Source organism: Marmota marmota, unplaced genomic scaffold (assembly GCF_001458135.2).
Source record: "Marmota marmota marmota unplaced genomic scaffold, marMar, whole genome shotgun sequence".
Taxonomy (NCBI): Eukaryota; Metazoa; Chordata; class Mammalia; order Rodentia; family Sciuridae; genus Marmota; species Marmota marmota.
Genome location: NW_026000206.1, coordinates 772,276 through 790,184, shown reverse-complemented (window position 1 = coordinate 790,184; position 17,909 = coordinate 772,276). Strand labels below are relative to the sequence as shown.

Here is a 17,909-nt window from a genome sequence, read left to right as displayed (position 1 = left end):
ATATATCTCCAAACATGAAGGGGGATGCAGATGATGGGTATTCTCTGCAGTATGGTTTCTAATGGTACAAACTGGCAGTAACCCAAATGCCCAACAAAAGGCAATGGTTGCAAATTTATGGCATAATCCTTTTTTAAAAAATATCTTTATTTTATGTATTTATTTTTATGTGGTGCTGAGGATCGAACCCATGGCCTCACACGTGCTAGGCAAGCACTCTACCACTGAGCCACAGCCCCTTGCATAATCTTAAACAGAATATTCACCATTAAAATAAATGATGGCCTTGTAGTTTAAAAAAAAAAAAAGGCAGACTGAATTTCTAGGATTTACTCCACTTCCCACACCCCCAATGTCTATTCAAATATTCCTAAAAGAATAAATGAAAGTTCTAGGCACACATCCCACATGCTCCTCCCCAGGCCTAAGGACAAACAGAATGGGCCAGGAGAAGCAGTAACAAGAAAGAGAAGCAAACAGAGGGCAATGGACACACAGGGAACACTGGAACCTTCCACCTGCATGTGGAGCTGTCAACAAGAAGCAAGAGCCCTGTGCCTCATACTCCAGAAAGTTCAGGAGCTGAGGAATGAGGAGTTGAGAAGGTCGGCTGAGAGCAGGGACTGTGGACAGGGAAAAGGTGGGAAAGCTACTTTGAGAGAAGCTGGATCGCCAGCCCTCCAGCCCTCCAGCCCTCCAGCCCTCATCCCAGAAGGATGCAGGTTCTCTAGAGAAGCTAAACTGGAATGGTTAAGGTCCCAAGGAATGGGCAGCAAGGAGGCAAGGGACAATAGAAGCTGAAATGGGGATTGAAAGAAAGTCCCTACTGAAATGGCCAGGGGGTGTCATTTCAACAAAGATCAACTCACACACACAATACAAAAGGGCTCTTCAAATTGAAGACAGGCAGCTGGGCATGGCAGAGCACACTTGCAATCCCAGCTACTCAGGAGGCTGAGGCAGGGGACTGCAAGTTCAAGATTAGCAATTCAGCAAGATCCTGTCTTTAAATAAAAATTAAGGGGCTGGGGCTGGGGCTCAGTGGTAGCACACTTGCCTGGCATGTGCGAGGCACTGGGTTCAATTCTCAGAACCACATGTAAATAAATAAAATAAAGGTCTATCAACAACTAAAAATATGTTTAAAAAAAATAAAAGGATGGGGATGTAGCTCACTTGTACAGCAATACCATGGACAAGGCCCTGGGTTCAATCGCCAGGACTGAAAAAAAAAAATGTGATAGCATCAACTTTAAAACTTTGATAGATAGCTTAAAAGATAAAAGATTAATAAATTAAGGGCAAAAAAGGAAAGGTGAGAAATAAAAAGAATGAAACATAGAGGTCCAACATCCAACTAAGTGGAGTAAAAGAAGAAAATGAGGAGGGAGGGGTTAATGAGAGTAATCATAGAAAAAGGTTCCCCAGGTGAAAGGGCTAACCCAGCAAGCCGCCAGTATTTGGGAAAAGAATAAAAATAAAAAACCATGGCCCATTGCCATCGCAGACACTCATAACCCAGATTGGTAAAGGCTCCAACAGAGACTCAGGAATCAGAAGACCCGGGGCCTCCTGAGCAGCAGTGCAGGATGCTAGAATGCAATAGAATGGTGGCCTCGAAACTCGGGAAGAAAATGCTTTCCATCAGGAACTGTGAAGGCAGACTAAGTCAGCCACGGGGCGGGTGGAGACATCTGCAGGTATGTAGGGCCTCAGAACTTCCCACACCTCGCAGCACCCTCTTTCCCAAAGCTGCTGGACATCGCCCTTCCACATGATGAGGGGGTGACCTGAGAGAGGACAGAGAAGAGAAGAACCCAGGAAACAAGAGAAGCAAAGAGGATGCCCAGGGGATGGGGAGCAAGGCCTGGAGAACACTCCATCTAGACCCAGAGATGGAACAGAGTTCACAGATGAGCAAAGCCAGAAAGATTAGGTCAGCCAATGAACATGAACGCCTTTAGGGGACCTTCATACCGGCCAGAGAGTCTAGGGGGTGATTCATAAATGCTACATAGAAAACTAAGAAAATGAAAAAAAAAAAAAAAACAAGGCAAAAACTTGTTCAGGAAAAACAAGTTTGCAGAAAGAAAAAAATTAATCGCAGTACCCTACAATGCTCAACTTGAATCAATATTTACAGTCACAAAAATATCAATGCTAAATGCCAACAACAACAATAACAAAAAACTGTGACGCATTTACAGTGGTACCCCCTTCTCTGTGGAGGAAATGTTCCAAGACCCCTAGTGAATGCCTGAAACTACAGATAATACCAAATCCTGCATATATCATTTTCCCTAAACACCTATGCACCTATGCCAAAGTTTATAGAATAGCAGAGATTAACAATAATGAAATAAAAGAAGTAGCAATTTAATAAAAGTTTGTGAATATTCTCTCTATATATCTCTATATCAGTCTCAATCTCATATTATACTTTAACCTTTCCATCTGAAGCTTTCATCAGGGATGATGTAAAACCCAGAGCTGAAACAGACCCCAAAAGTACCCTAGACATTGACCCTAACAGCAGTCAAACAGAAGCAATCACTGCATCATCCTGGTTCAATTCAGTAGGGCTGCACTGATGGGAACCACTCTGGGGATAAAAGTTCTAGAATCCAAAGAACCCACCCCAGTCCTTACCCAGCTGCCACTTTCGGGAACACATAGTCTCCATCATCCAGATGGGCAGGGCTGGCTCCAGCATGGCGATCCCCATGTTGGCGAAGCAGATGGAGCCTTTGAAGGAGGAAGAGAGTGAGTATGCTTAGACTTCAGGTCCTGAGTGTCCTCCACGGTCTCGCCAAACACAGTTGGACCCCAGCTCACATTATCTAGAACTTCTCCTCCTTCCATAAGGAAAAGGTAAAACAACAAGCCAAAGAGCTAACAAGGAGTTTTTTGTTATTATAATTTTAAACAAGTAGAATCCCAGAGTCATGAGGTTAGAACTAGAGGGCGCTGACTGGTCATTTGGTTAATCTATCCAATCTATTAATGAAGGAACCTGCCTGAGGCCGCCCAGCAGCCAGCAATTTCCAGGCCACACATGGTGATGACAACCTGAGCTCTTGTGACTATGTTTTATTGTGCAATGAACGTGGACATTTCTAATGATTCCCTGAAATGCCAGAAAATCCAAGAAAGACCACAGTGCAGTTAGCACAGGTGTGCTATGGAGGGATTTTTTTTAATCAACTAAACATACAAGGTACCTATGCAAATATTATCACTCTGTTAACTAGACCCTTTGTAAATATAGAACAATCTGGAAAAAGACACACAGAACTGTCTCCATCAATCTGGGAGCCTCCTGTATTGTGTTCCATGGAACCTGTAATTTGCTAGAACAAATTCAAAGAACTCTTGCAATCGTGATGAAGCTGCACACGTAATGAGAGATCTTTTCATTCTCTGTGACATTTAAAGGCAGAACATAGAAATGATTGGACTCTCCTCCCACCCACCTTGTTCCCAACTCCCCTGCCCCAGAACTGGGGATGGTCTGACGGTACTGAGTATATCTCTGTATTTCCTTTCATGAATGGGACCAGGCAGTAAGACTTCAAGAAATTCTAGGCAGGCAAACCAGGTATGCCCAAGGTTCAGGGAGTCATATCTCTGAGACCTGGTCCCCAACCACACCCTCCTCATCCCCACACTTCAATGGCCAGGGCTCCAGGTACATCTGAGCTCTGGGATGCTACCTGTGCTTTGCAGGGCCTGCTGCAGGAAGAGGTCTCAGCACCAGCTTCCCAATTCTACAAAAGCCAACAGCAGCAGGATTAAACAAAACTAGCCTTTAAATGGCCTCGGGGACAGCAGGGCCAGGGGCCCAAGCACCCCAGTCCTCCTGGACAGCTGGAGCCCTGCTTAGAAAAATCTCACCATAGCTGTGTGTGATGCCTCACTGCGGGGCCACCCCAGAGAGCACTAGCCAGACCTGACGCCTGACACCAGGGCCCTGCTGACCTTGGCCTCAGGTCCAGGCAGCACCTACATGAACCTGGTCCCTTGTCAAGCAGGGAGGTGGCCTACTGCTACCTAGACAGACTGGGAACAGCCTCTTGGATGAATGCAGCCTTTCCCCTTCCCCAGAGTCACAGAACCCTAAAGCTTTCTCTTAGCCCATCCACGCCAAGAAACCAAAGGCGTGACCTTTCACTAAAGGGTGATTTCTGCGACCTGCCAGCTGCTCCATGGGGATGTGCTCCTGCAGGAGGAGAGGGGTCCCCTGGGCCCTCTGGGGCTCCACTGTCAGTAGCTAAGAGAAGCAGTATGCCCACTGAAGACCTCAGCAGTGCAGATCCTTCCAGAAAGTTCAAGGCCAAACAATGATGACTTTGACACAAAGGGAATGAGCAGGCTTAGCTTCAAACAAAACTCTGAGGCAGGGCGTCCCCGGGGCACAATGTGACTCTGGCAGCTCTGCAGAGCATGGTGCATACCATTTAGATTTGCCCCAAGTGAAACACAAAAGAGACCTTGTCTAAGGGTCAGAAATCAATGACAGAAGAAAACCATTTCCTGAGACTTTTAACCCCTCTTGTCTTTGGCTTCTTCCATTGCCCTACATTTCCAGCAGCAATATGGAAACTGGTACCTGCCACCCACTCCAGCCTCAAGGGTGTGGCCTCGACTGTGAAGAACCTGGAAGCCTCACCTGCGGCAATGAGGATGTATGGGTCCTTCAACAGAGTGGTTAGAGGCGTCCCCTTCTGACTCTGTCAAGCAAAAACAGGAGTTTAGAAGAGTCACTGTGGCTACCGCCGGCCCTCACTCCCCAGCTGCTCACCTCTGGCTGCACCCGGGATGGCTGGAGCACAAAGAGCTGAATAGCTGCAAGGGAAAAAACACAGAGGATCCCCTTTTCAGGAAGCAGGTGTGGCCCTGATCATGCACCCTCGTGCGGGCCATGGTCACAGCAACAGTGCCCACACGGCCTCACTCACCTCCATCCAGGAGCACCAAGGCAGCCAGCACCAGGAACGGAGCCGTCTTCCCCACGAACTCATACAGCACACTCCCGAAGGGCGGGCCCACTGTGGGAGAGAGGAGCCATGCCAGCCTCGTGGACGCCCTGCCCCGGACCAGAACCATTACTTGCTTCTTGCATTTCCCTCTCTACTCTGTTCCAAAGAAAGATCTGGGGTACACACCCTACATTCTATGTCGTCAATACTAAGTTGCCTCAACAGCTTCCTCCAGGTGGATTTTCACCTGAGAAGTGGGAAGAGCATATAAGGCCACTGAAAAGGCAAGGGGGGACAGGAACCGGTTTAGGCACAGGACAGCACCACTTCCAGAGCCCAGGAAAGGGGCATCTGGGTTCCACTGCTCCAGACTGGCACAGATGGGAACCATGCCTCCAAATGAAGGCCAAATGTCAGAGAAAAAGAGAAAGGATCCAACTCTCCCTCAGGGGAGAGATCTGTCCCCTGGCCTATGAAGTCTGTGTGGGAGGGCATTCTGGGGAGGCAGACACAGGCGGTTGGAAAGTTCTCTGGATAACTCAGAATGTTTGAGGGTCTGAGACCTTCCTGCTCAACCCTTTCTTTTTCATTAGGGCCAAAGGAGGTTTGGGAGACCAAAGATCAGGTCCTCCTAACTCAGGACTCTTCCCACTATCTTCCACAGTCTCCCTGAAAGTAGGAAATAGAAAGGCAGATTGGGGGGCAGCTGGGGAATCTGTCAGTGTAAATATAGACTTGTTCCCACTGTATCCAGGGCCACTGGGCAAGGACTGTCACTGCCCAAAGCCAGACAGGCCTCTTCTGCCTGCAAGCTCGCATGATGGCCTTACCCACCTAAGACCCCCATGGCCAGGCCTCCTAAGGCGATCCCCATAGCGTTGCCTCTCTCCTCATCATCTGTGTACACACTGGCAAGCATGCCCATCCCTAAACAGGAGAAGACACAGTCAACAGCTGGAGGGCGCTCAGAGGCATCTGTGACTTACCCTCTCTCCCCAGCCAGACCAGGGATCTTCTGGAAACTGTGAGATTAACTGACACATAAAACCAAGCGAAATCCAAGAAGGAAGAGGGCACCTTCTCTGAGAATCCCCACCACCACCCAGCCTTGAGTCCCCAAGTTCAACAAGCTGTGCAAGGGCTGCACAGGACAGGGCTGGGTCTCCCCCTCCAACAGTTGTTTCCACACCTACCAGCTACGGATGAGCAGGAGGAGCCAATGCCCTGCAGGGACCTGGCGATCAGCAGGAAGGCATAGCTGCTGGAGAAGGCAAACACTGCCAAGACAAGAGGCCAGTCCAGCTGTTAGGGCCATGCCCCTGAGGACAGGATGGAACCATCCCAACTGGGGCTTTCTGAGGCCCACCCTTTTCCAAAGGAGCATTTCAATGTTCCTACACTGTGCTCTTGCTCCAGGAGGTCCCCTCTGCCGCTGCTTTCTGTAGCTGTTACCCATACACACACCCCAGGTTGTATTCTGATTCTCAGCTCATGGATTCATTCTGAGACCCACACTCAGAAGGCAAACATGAGACACTTACTAATTGTTGAGATAAACATGATGCAGAATCCCGTAAACATAGGAATGGGATAGCCAATTCTGCAAAACACAAACATGAGGGAAATCTGGTGACTGCTGGGTATTTTTTTAAGGCTTTATATTGATTCTCTCCTGGTTATCCTTTGGGATCAGACAGATAAGCGCTTGGTTGGCTTTTCTAAAAATTCATATCCTCAGTGTTTCCTATGTGACCTTTCAGTGTTTGGACTGTCTTAGAACGTGAATACATTTGTAGACTGCCACTCGGAACAGAAATTTCTCTGGAATAAATGTCAACACAATATGAGCAAGTAACCCAGAACATACCCAAAATACATGGCCCCCAGTTCCACCACCACCATCCCCTTTTTTTAAATCTCTTTGATTATAGTCTTTGCTAGAACGTCCCCAAGGGGACCAACTGCAATCACCTGACTCTGGTAAAAGGCTATCAAGTGCTTCAGTTGGCAGCAGAGACAACCACGCTGTCTAGGAGGTGGTTTTAAAACCTGCCTTCCCGTTGACCCCAGTGAGGCCACCTCAAAAGATACACCTCATTTTTCTGTACAAAAATTCAAAACCCAAATTTCTCTCTAAGGAAAATCACCCTCCCACACAGGGCTCCAGCACCAGGCCAGATGCCTGGCTGCCTGACACGTGACCCTGCCTAAAGCCACGTAGGTCGGCTCAGCCCAGGGAGAGGCTACCCTATCTTCTAGGGCCGGAATGTAGAGATGTGGATGATAAACTGTCCACCGGGTGCCTGGAGCACAGAAGGCGCTTCAGAAATTTCATTTCCTCCCTCTCCTTCCTCTGCTTTGCTGCGGTGTCGAGAACTCCCTGCTGTGCAGCGGCCCTGCAGCCCCAGGCAGCTGCCTGCCCCTCAGCCCTGAGCAGGCAGGGCCCCCACTGGATGAGCCACTGCCCTACTGTAGGCTTCTTCCAAACCACAACAGCCCAGGCCCCAGAAACCTGGAGAGGGACCAAGTGAACCCAGGAAGGCAGGAGGGCAAAAGCTGATGAGCCCAGACATGCCTGGACGGGTTCTTGCGTCCCAGTCTCTCATAAAAAGTCACAATCACAGCATCTTCATTTAAAGGGTGCACCCAACCCTACAAACACATAGACCAACCAGTTCAATAATTTCCTAAAAGCACACAACCACGCCCCCATTTTACAAATAAGGAAACCAAGGCTTGAAAGAATGACTTGTCCAACGTCATTGGACTAGTTTCAGTCGGGCCACTAGCTTTCCTTCAGTCCAGAGCTTTTCCTGTGGTAGCTTTTCCCCAGGGACGTAAAGGGCAGAAGTGGCTTTAAATGGAATCTTTCCAAAAGTTCTCCTGACTATATTCACAGTTTTTAAAATGGCTTTGTGTGCATCCAGAAACCAAGTACCAAAAATATAAATAGCCTCTCAAAATTGTAACAGATTCTCAGTCAGTTCAGTCCCCCTCCCGGAAAAGATTCCCTGATGTGAACTGAGATGAGCTCACAATTCACAAAGGGGGCTCCAAGCAAATCAGGTGAAGAGGAGAGACACGGGGATCCTGAGCCACAGTTCACATGGCCATCACAGGGCAGCTTCTCTCATCTCAGCCGCCCCAGCCGAGTGCTCTGTGCTCCTTATTCATAAGGACCAAAGAAACCCCACTGGGGTCTCACAAGGCATTGATGGGCACTGAATAAGGCAAAATTCAAGAGGCTCAGCAAGAGCTCACAGGCAGTTTATTTTCAGAAACTGTGACACATCTTGTGAAAGAATAGACAGCTCACAATGTTCGTGGCTCCCCTGGAATAAATACAGGCCTCTCATCCCTTTCAACATACATTTGGGAAACCCCGTAGTTGAAGCGCCCGATATGTGTGTCAAAGCCACTGGAATTAGGGGTTTACCTCCCTTCACCAGGTCTTAGCTTTGGTTATTAATAAAGCCTTAACGTGGAGCCCTGTGGCCACAAAAGACATTTCTGGTCCCTTTGCAGACTGCAGGCAAAAGTCCTGAATGGTTTCAGGTCAGAACTCAAGAAAATTCAACAACCCATCTGTGGCCCCAAACCACCAGTGATACCACAACCAGTCTACCATGGCCAGCAGCTGAGGTCCCATGACAGGACATAGCTGGGGTTGGCTGGAAGCCACGGAGCCATGCTCTTCCCAGGAGGCTAGGACACTCTCTGATTGCATCGTGAAGGCAGATGGCCTGGGGATCCTGCAGTTCCTTTGGCCTTTATGCCTGCTTTTCAGCAGCCAGCACTAGGGTTCCAGAAGGTATGTAACCTGTCCCACAGGTGGCAGGTATACTGTGAGTATCTAATGTGTGCCAGGTCCTGCTGGCATACATGTGGGTACACTAGCCCCAGGGACGGACATTCCCAGTGATACTTGGGATGGAGGTGCACAATCTCATCAAAGTCCACAGGGCTGTGTGCTCACACACGGGTCTTCTCACCAAGCCTCAGGCTGCATTTGCTTTATAAACACTGCAATACTATCCATTTAAAATTTCTCTGGGTTTTAGCAAAGCATGTATGGAATAACTGAATGCAGAGCTGGGTGGAAACACCCGGACTGGCCAGTTAATAGCCTTCGTGGTCTTCGGTGAGATGGAGTGGCTCACCCCCAACTGCAGAGAGCAAAAGCTACCTTCCTGCCAGACACACAGCTGTAGCACCTTCAGCACTGGCCAAGCCATTGACAGGGCTGCCCAGTGGCCAGTGCCTGGCAGCATCTTTACCTGGTACTCAGCCCCAAGGCAAATCAGACCCAACAGGTGGCTGCTAGGTCTCCAACCTCAAACTCCTCCAGCCCAAAAATTGCACACTCACATCAGAAAGAGGGTGGTCCATACCCTTGGGTCACTGTGTAGTGGGCAGAACACAAAGCCCTTTGTCTTTCCCTACAATGTCTACAAATAGACAGAAGCTCAACTGATGTTAGTCATAACCATCTGAGTTGGCCTCTTATCTGGATTCAAGGCCATCTCAATTAACGTATTACCAGCAGAGCTAGATCTGATTCAGCCAACGTTTAACCAAACGTCCATCATCTCCCAGTGAGTCATGCCAGCCCACAGTCATCCTCTATAAAGCCTCAGGGAGCAGTTAACCCAATTTGAGGAAGATTAAAAATCACATATTGAATCCTAGGAAAATATGTGAAAACAATAAAAGTTAGGTTAATTACACAGACCTAGTCAGTGGAGAAACCCATATGTCCCTTAATGGCCACTGACAAATGATATTTATTCTCAAATGCTAATAAGTAGTTTCTCTTTGCCAGAGAGGCTAAGGTAGACTATTCTTAGCTTGCAAAGACCACAGTTTCTTCTACTTTGGGAAATGATAAAAGGAAGGACACAAAGTAAGGACCCAGCAGGGTGAACCATCACCAGATAAGACAAAGGGATCTGCTCCCTTTTAATTACCTGAGATCACTCCTAAAAGGTGGAACAGGAAGTGAATGTCAAGGAACAGGATGATATTTCAAATTTTCTTGGATATAATAGGAAGTTTGTCAATCATTTATTAAATGAAACAAAATCCTCAGGTTTAGCCCTGAGGTTTGCAGGTCTTCTGCAGATAGAAGATGTAAGCAGGTATTTATGTGGCCCACGAATTACTGCCCTTCCTGAGGTGGGGGCCCTGTTCCCAACACCAGCTCAACTGCAATCTTTGCTCCCACGAGAACTGCTCTAATTCCACTGCAGTTTATTCTGATTTCAAAGTGAAGACTCTGTCATACTGTGCTTCTACCATCCCTGCAACATCTGGAGTGGGAGATCCCTGTCCAGAACAGCCGGTTCCCCTGTTCATAGAGAAGCTGAATAGGTCACTGATGATTCTTGCAAAGCCCACTTTAGAGTAACTGGCTGAAGCTGAGAGAGAGAGAGAGAGAGAGAGAGAGAGAAAATAATAACCCCAGTAAGATTTCAGAGAGATTTCATGCCCCGTAGCTAGCTTCCTCCTTGTCATTCAGATGTTAGCTAAGATTTGTATGGAAAAATAACTGCTTTCAACTCGACTAGGTAACTATGGAAATAAATTAAGCCACTGACTCTGGCTTGATAAAAAACAGACCACCCAGACAATGACGGCTAAGGAGGAAGCCAAGGGAGACAGCCCCAGCAATGCCGTTAACTCCTTCCCCAGCTGGCTGGAAGGTTTGGAATATCTTTTGGTTCTAAAGCTGCAACTACTATTTAAACTTTACACTAGGCAAGGGCAGACCAGGATGCCACACACTGAGCTGGGGGTAGCTCAGTAATAGAGGACAAGCTAGCATGAATGAGGCCCCAGGATCAAATTCCAGCACCAAAAAAGAAAGAAGAGAAAAAGGAGCCACATCTTTGCTTGAATTATGGCAGGGGAAAGGGAAACTTGTTTTCACATTGTCTGTGAGCGTTCCTTTTATGTACATATAAGCTTAAAATCCACTTACTGGGCCAAATGATGAGAGGTGTCACTAGTATAATTTTGCTACCTCCTGTTATTCATGACCACAACTCTGAAATGAATAGTTCAACTGGAATTGTAAAGTAAGTCACACGAACCTCCAAGATGGAAATTGAGTCGAGCAAGGCAGGCTCAGGCATTAAAAAGTGCTGCTAGATACTTGACAATGACATATGACAAAATCAAATGCCCTTTGTTCCTCATGTGGTCACATATTTTCAGTGGAAATATAGTAACCGAAGAGTCAATGAAAGAATAATTTGTATCAGATTACTGCCAAACGGACACTTAAACACTTCGTAAGATGGCTACTTTGTGTTTTCAGAGTTAGGCCAGAGACTTACCCTAACACTTAAAACAACAGACAAGCTGTCCACCTTCTTGTATCATCTGACAAAAGGCACTAAGGTGGCACCATCATGACCATGAATACAGGGTGGGGCTGGGGCCGATGTGGTGCTGGATGTCTCATCTCAGAATGGGCCCCCCTTAAATTAAAGCCAGGGGCTTCAAAGAGTCATGGCTCCTACCAGTCTGACTAAGCAGCTCCTTGAGTTTTGGGGGATTTACAAAGCTGGGCCAGCTCACATCAGGAGCTGGAGCCAGAAAAAGTCCAGGTCCAAAGAAATTAGGCTGATTTTTTTTTTTTTCCAAATTCTCTGGCCGCTGATTAAAACTCTATATACCTTTACCTATTTAGTGTGGTACAACCAGAAAGGGCCCAAGAAAATGCAAGAATGACAGATTTTTTTAACCTGTATTCTTTATTTTCAGTAGCTAAAAGCACAAGCTGTATAATTGTAAGCAGGTACAAAGAACAGGAGTGGGGAGAACAGAGCCTTGAAACAGGGACAGTACACAGACGTGGGATTATAGCCCTACTGTGGCTGAGGGCAAAGGCTTTCCTCACAGAGACTGAGTCCACCTTTACTAAAAGCAGTGGCTCCCTACTCAAGCCTGCAGGTGCCCAACCACGGTAAGTAAAAGCAGGCTAGAGCTTGGTGTCTCTAGTTTTATTTTGTCTCCTTTATTACCTTAAACTTTGGGTCAGGTCCCGCTCAGTTCTGCATGCAGGCACACTGACCATGTAAAGAGTGTTCATCTAAATATTAATACAAGGTTTACCAGAAATATATTTACCTAACCTCTCTCGCTCCCCCTTCAAGACTGAAGTAAGATTCACAACACCCTGTCTCAGACTGCAGGAGTCGAGCCTAGAAGTTTCCAGTCACTACCCTCTGCCAGGATCATGGGTTTGAGAGACAAACACCCTGGGGAACAAGTGAAAATCGCCCCCTCAAGCAGTAAGGACTCTTCTAGAGCAATCTCACAGAACCAGAACTGAACAACCAGACAACTGTTTGGCCAAAATGACCTAATTATGCAGACCTCTGGCCCCTGCCCCAATTTTTTCTGTATGCTCCCGTCAGCACCCAAAGACAGGGCTGAGATGCTGGGTCTCATCTTGCCTTCCCAACATGGCCATATTGGTCAATGCTCCTTTCCTGACTTTCACTGTGACCTTTTCTGTTGCAAGGAGTGGCCAGTCCTGGTTTGTTGGGGCCCCTGAAGTCAAGGCTCGGTTAAGCCCAGGACTCCCATAACATTTCTCCTCCTGTTCTACAAGCTCCTTTGCCCATTAAACCTGAAACTGGCCCAAAAGCTTTTATGAAAGTCTCTGCAAGTTCCCACGTCATGGTTTTAATTTCTCACTAATTTCTCCAGGAATACAGGAGCCAATCTTAAAATACTGTGTAAGTACACTTGTTTATTTCACTAAAAACATAAGTTATGCATAATGGTTTTTGCTCCTCTTTTAATCAAAAACACTCACCAACTTTAGAATGCTGTTGTAAACACACGTGCTTACCAACTACACAGAAAACGTGAGTCATACCTCCTCTTGGTAATTGAGGATGAGACTGGCCCAAATTACATCAAAAGACTGTCTGCAATGGCTCACAAGGACAAAGGGACCTGTCCCTTTGTTCTTTCTGTGCAAATGGAATGTATTTGTCCTTTTTGTGTTAGTTTCCATCTAAACTATGGAGGGAAGCAGAGTCCTGGAGTGCCTAGAGGAACCATAAGTCCCCAAATTTACATCTACTGGGCTTAGAGAGTACCACAGTCATTTTGAAGAGATGATGGAATTGACTCAATTGTTTTGCCTACATCAATATTAAAATTTGTTTGAATTTCTACATTACAGGCAGCACTGGATACTAGTGATGGTTTTCCATTTGCTGGGTAACTGGGGAAACTAGTTAAGGGTTACAATTTTGCTCTCAATGATTTCTAAAGTGGATCACCTACTACAAGAATGATTAAATTTGGGCAGGGGCTATAGCTCAGTGGCAGAGTGCTTGCCTAGCATGTGTGAAGCACTGGTTCGATCTGCAGCACCACATAAAAATAAATAAATAAAATAAAAGTATTGACAACTACAACTAAAAAAATACTTTTTTAAAAAAGGATAGACTAAATTTTACAAGTCACAAGATAAACTTAGTATTCTCTTGGAGGTCAACTTTTTATAGCCCCAAATATAAACCTTAGCTGGCTGCAACCTCAAAGAACTTGCAGCATTTACTAGTGGAAAGGCCTCACGGATTATAAACAAGTTTGTTCCTCCTGGCATAAGCAAAGCATCTTAAAAACAAAACGGGGATTCTTAAAAGGTTTTCATTTGCCATTTACATTTGCAAGATTCGAATACTGACATTATTTCAGGGCATTTCCAAGTATTACATCCAGGGTTAGTAACATTTCCACCCATGAGACCTGCAAAACATTGCCACAATAACATCCTCAATTTTCACATATAGTATTTGAGCTGTTTGCTCCTCTGGGATACAAAACCCTGAGCAGTTTTCTGTAATTATGTCAGATATATTTTAAGAAGCACTCTTAGTCTTGAAAAAAAAGAAAGAAAATAATTCTGCAACTCCTGAGGTGTTTGTTTTTCCTGGAGAACAGAGGAACGGCAGAATGTCACCTCCATAATGGTGCTTCTTGGTGGGCTCACAGTCAGCCCATCCAGGGCTAACTGAGTATGGTTTGTGGCAGCTATCTCATCCTGCTCTGCAGAAGGGAGGGCTGGCCATGGCCTGGGATGGTTAACATGGATTCAACAGCATTACTCAGTCTAGAAATTAAACTGCAGTTGGAAATGTGCTCCTGTGCACTTCACTGTGAGCTCCAAGCAGCTACCCCATGTGTCCAAGGACAGCTGGTGCTGGAAGAAGACGAGATCTGCCATACCTTCTGTGAGCCCCTGCCACCACCCCAGGTCCACAGAAGCACAGGGCTCCACTCTCAGAAGGGCTTCTGCTTGGCTCAGTGCCCTGTCACTGCCATCTTGAAAGGCTTCACAGCATTTGAACAAGGGTTCTGCATTTTCATTTTGCACTGGGACCACAAATTATGCAGCCACTCCTGCTCCTTCCCACCTCCCCACTGCTTGGTTCACTGGCTCTTCAGTTTGGTTCTGGAATCTCAGATGGCTCCCAACTGCTTCCCACTTCTGGCCTGGCACTTGAGGCCTCACAGCCTCACCTAGGAGCCTTTCTCCTCAGCCCTGTCCCCTTAGTTCACTCTTCCTCCCTCTCTAGTCTTTATCTCTGTCACAGCTCTGGCACTGGCTGGAAGGTAGGACTCTGGGCACTCTCTTCCCTGCCATTTTTGAATTTCTGCCTCTGGGGCTACTTGTTCACGTGATACCCTAACCCCAACTGCTCCCACTTCTTGAAGCTGAAACCTTTGGTGAGGATCCCCATGTCCTGTGCTATGAGCCCCCCAGGTGCCAGGTAGAACTGGGCTATCTCAGGTGTAGAACCAAAAATACTCACTGGATGGCCACCAACAATGGAGAAGTGAACCATTATTCCAAATAATGCAGGGCCAAAACCATCAGAACACTATGTTCATATAAAGCTAGTACGGGCAGCTTGGATTCTCCAGAAAATATAGTCTCAATTCTCTATGTGCTTGTAGAAACAGCTCAGAAATGAGCAGAGTGTGGCCCAGGACCTGGGTATCAGTTTAGAGTTAGGTCCATGCACCAGACTTTCCCCACACTCCTCACTTCGGCAGCTACTCAGTCCTTTGCCACCTCAGCTTTCAACAAGCAGGTGCTTGACCAGAGGCAGAAGACAAGAGAAAGTCACAGAGCATATAGGATCTAATGACAGCCATGGTGACCTGACCGCAGAGTTCTTGCCGCCAAGGGCAATTACGACAAATATAATTAAGAAATTCGGCATTTATAAAGAACCACTGTTTTGTTCTCTTTGATCTGTCTTCTGTACTATTTTCATACTCTTTGAACAACAGGAGGGAAGAGGGAACAAACGGGAAGTCATGGTTAACTGAGGACAGAGACATAAGAGTAAGGAGACTGGGTTTTCCCCAGCTCACACGCTACTGATTCCTGAGATATGGACAACTGATTAATCAGAAAGGCACAGGGAAATGCATATGGAGTGATAAAAACATAAACCCTTTGGCTAGCTTCCCATCACCTACCTGTTGGTCAGCAGCCCTATGAAAGGGTTGGTGAGGAGCTGGACGGTGGCTTTGGAGGCAAACAGCAGACCGACTTGCACATTTTCATTGAGAAGGTCTTTGTCTTCACTGGGACAGTCAGAAGGGGCAGAGGACTTGTTGGTCACCATGTGCTGTGTGGTAGCAGCTCTATGCAGCTGTTCCCCATGAAGGTTTCCAGTAGCATTCCCAGTGACCATGGTAGAGTTGTCATAATAGGAGAAGATGCTCTGGAAGCTTCCTGAGGCAGAGGCTGTGAGCGCAGGCCTGGCAGTCTGGATTTCAGTTGCATTTTTCTCATGCTTAATGCTGTATAAGTAACTAGGGATGATGGGGACTGGGACAAGAGCAGAACAAGGCGATGACCACCCCCAAACCCTCCCTCAGACAAAAGCCAGCAAAACTATGGTTTAATCAAAAGCCAAATGAGACCCAATGAAGGGACATATCTACTCCAGAAGCAGGACCACATGCTGGAACAATTTCACATTGCTCGCTCCACTGAAGAGAGCAAAGCCCCAAGACACCCTGGGAGTTCTGTCTATTCTCAGGGGCAGCTGCTGTGCCAAAGTGACTGGCCCCAAAGGTTTTTGTCATTTGTGGGGTTTCTCATTATGGCTTTCCATCAGAAAAAAAAATGTTTTAAAAAAGCAAAATTTGGGCTGAAGTCAAGTCATTGCTGATCTAGAATCAACCAGTGCTTCTCTGAGAGGCTCAAAAGATTTGTAAATGAATGAAGCAAGGAAACAGGAATCTAAATTTCATGACACATCTACACATCTTAGAAAAAGATAAACCTGCAGGAAGCAATAAATTGGAAATTCTGCAACAGACCGATTTCATCATTCTGTGAGTGGGAATCTGCAATTTCCCACACAACCCGTAAGATTTAAGAATTCTGTAGACTTTCACAAAGGAAAAAGAAAACTGTGTGATACAACAGAAGCTTGGGTGTGTATGAAACAAAGCATTCAAGACAAAGGCAAACTGTTCCTGAACTGGCATGAGCTAGGATGCTCCTGAGCTGAAAACCTGAGGCCCAGAAAACTGTCATGAGAACTTGAAAATGGGGAGAGAGGAAATGACCCAGCACTTAAGAGTTTGAATGAAAACAGTTTTGTTTTTTTTATTTGCTGCAAATTGGGATATTAAGGGGAAACATGCCAAACACTTTTCTGTTAACGAGGCTAATTAAGAGATCTACATTTTAAGTATTTAGTTTTTCAAAAATCCACTATAGGAAAAGGGATTGTTGCAATTGCTCTTATACTGCGTGCTGAGATGCTTCCATCTCAAATCATCCACTGACACATTTAAACGTCATTTCCTTTATTTAAGGAAGGATCACACCAAATAATTAGCCCACCTTTTCTCCAAGCATAATTATTTGAACGCATTATTTTGAACTCGGGAAACTGCTCCTCTTTAATAGAAATCTTTTTTTTTTTCATCGCGGTGAAAGTGGGTAAAAGGAAGCAAGAAATTATCAAGAGGAAACATAAGTTTCGGGTCTTATCGGATGTCGCAGTTTTGACCTGACCACCAGGAAAGCCAAGCCACAAACGCAACTCCTTCAAGTCCAGGCACTGCAGTCTTTTAGGGACTTTTTTTTTTTTTTAACTTTTTTTCTTTTGCAAAGCGTGTTCTCCAACTTTCCCAGGCAGGCGCAGAGCTCTGGGACCGCACCTAGGAGGAGGGAGCCCCGGAGGAGGGTGCCGGGAGGGCTGGGGACACCGGGGCGGTACGTACCCACGACGGTCAGCAGCATGTTGTCCAGCAGCAGCGCGAGGAACACGATGAACAGGATGAGCTTTCGCGAGTGGCGGCTCTCCTGCAGCCAGCGGAGCGGTGCCAGCTCGCTCAAGGCCATGGCTCGGGACGCGGCTGCGGGAGCGAACGCGGTAAGGGCCGGGGAGCCAGGCAGCCCCCGGCCAAGCGCTCAGACTTGGTGGGGCTGTGAGCGGCGGGTGAGGAGTCGTCCGCGGCGACTGGCGACAGCAGCAAGCCCAGCCTCGGTCACCGGCAGCTAGCGCATCCCCACGAGCGCACGGAGCGTCGTCGGGGACCGACCTGGGACCGCTGGGCTCTGGCTGTCCCGCTCCCCGCCGCGCCCGAGGGTCTCCCCTCTTCGACTGCGGGCTCGAGAGCACCGTGGACCCTGCTCTCCGTGAGCCCCGCGGCCCGCTTCCCGGGGGCCCCTGGAGCCCCCGCGTGTGGCTTGGGGTCCTCCCCGCTCTCCCCGACCCTCTCTCCTCCGCGCCGTGCAGGGGACAAGACCGGGCTGGCATACCTCGTGTCGCTGGCGGCTGCCTGCAGGCTCCTCACGCCCGCGCCTCCCGGCCGACGTCGGGCTCCCGCTCCGTCCGCGGCCGTCGGGGTCGCAGTCTGCCGCCC

The 17,909-nt window shown here is 47.4% G+C and overlaps 1 protein-coding gene across 1 annotated transcript in view; it reads right to left on the bottom strand.

Annotated features, from left to right (window-relative positions):
* The window catches only part of Slc18a2 (solute carrier family 18 member A2), a 36,235-nt gene extending 18,326 nt beyond the window's left edge, over positions 1 to 17,909 (bottom strand). Inside the window, exons 1-10 of the mRNA XM_015498308.2 lie at positions 17,806 to 17,909; positions 17,265 to 17,399; positions 15,498 to 15,852; positions 6,521 to 6,579; positions 6,173 to 6,256; positions 5,814 to 5,906; positions 4,959 to 5,048; positions 4,802 to 4,845; positions 4,670 to 4,730; positions 2,650 to 2,745 (exon numbers count right to left, since the gene is read on the bottom strand). Of these exons, the coding sequence (XP_015353794.1) occupies positions 2,650 to 2,745; positions 4,670 to 4,730; positions 4,802 to 4,845; positions 4,959 to 5,048; positions 5,814 to 5,906; positions 6,173 to 6,256; positions 6,521 to 6,579; positions 15,498 to 15,852; positions 17,265 to 17,385 (1,003 nt within the window). The 5' untranslated portion in view covers positions 17,386 to 17,399; positions 17,806 to 17,909. The remainder of the gene's footprint in view (positions 1 to 2,649; positions 2,746 to 4,669; positions 4,731 to 4,801; positions 4,846 to 4,958; positions 5,049 to 5,813; positions 5,907 to 6,172; positions 6,257 to 6,520; positions 6,580 to 15,497; positions 15,853 to 17,264; positions 17,400 to 17,805) is intronic.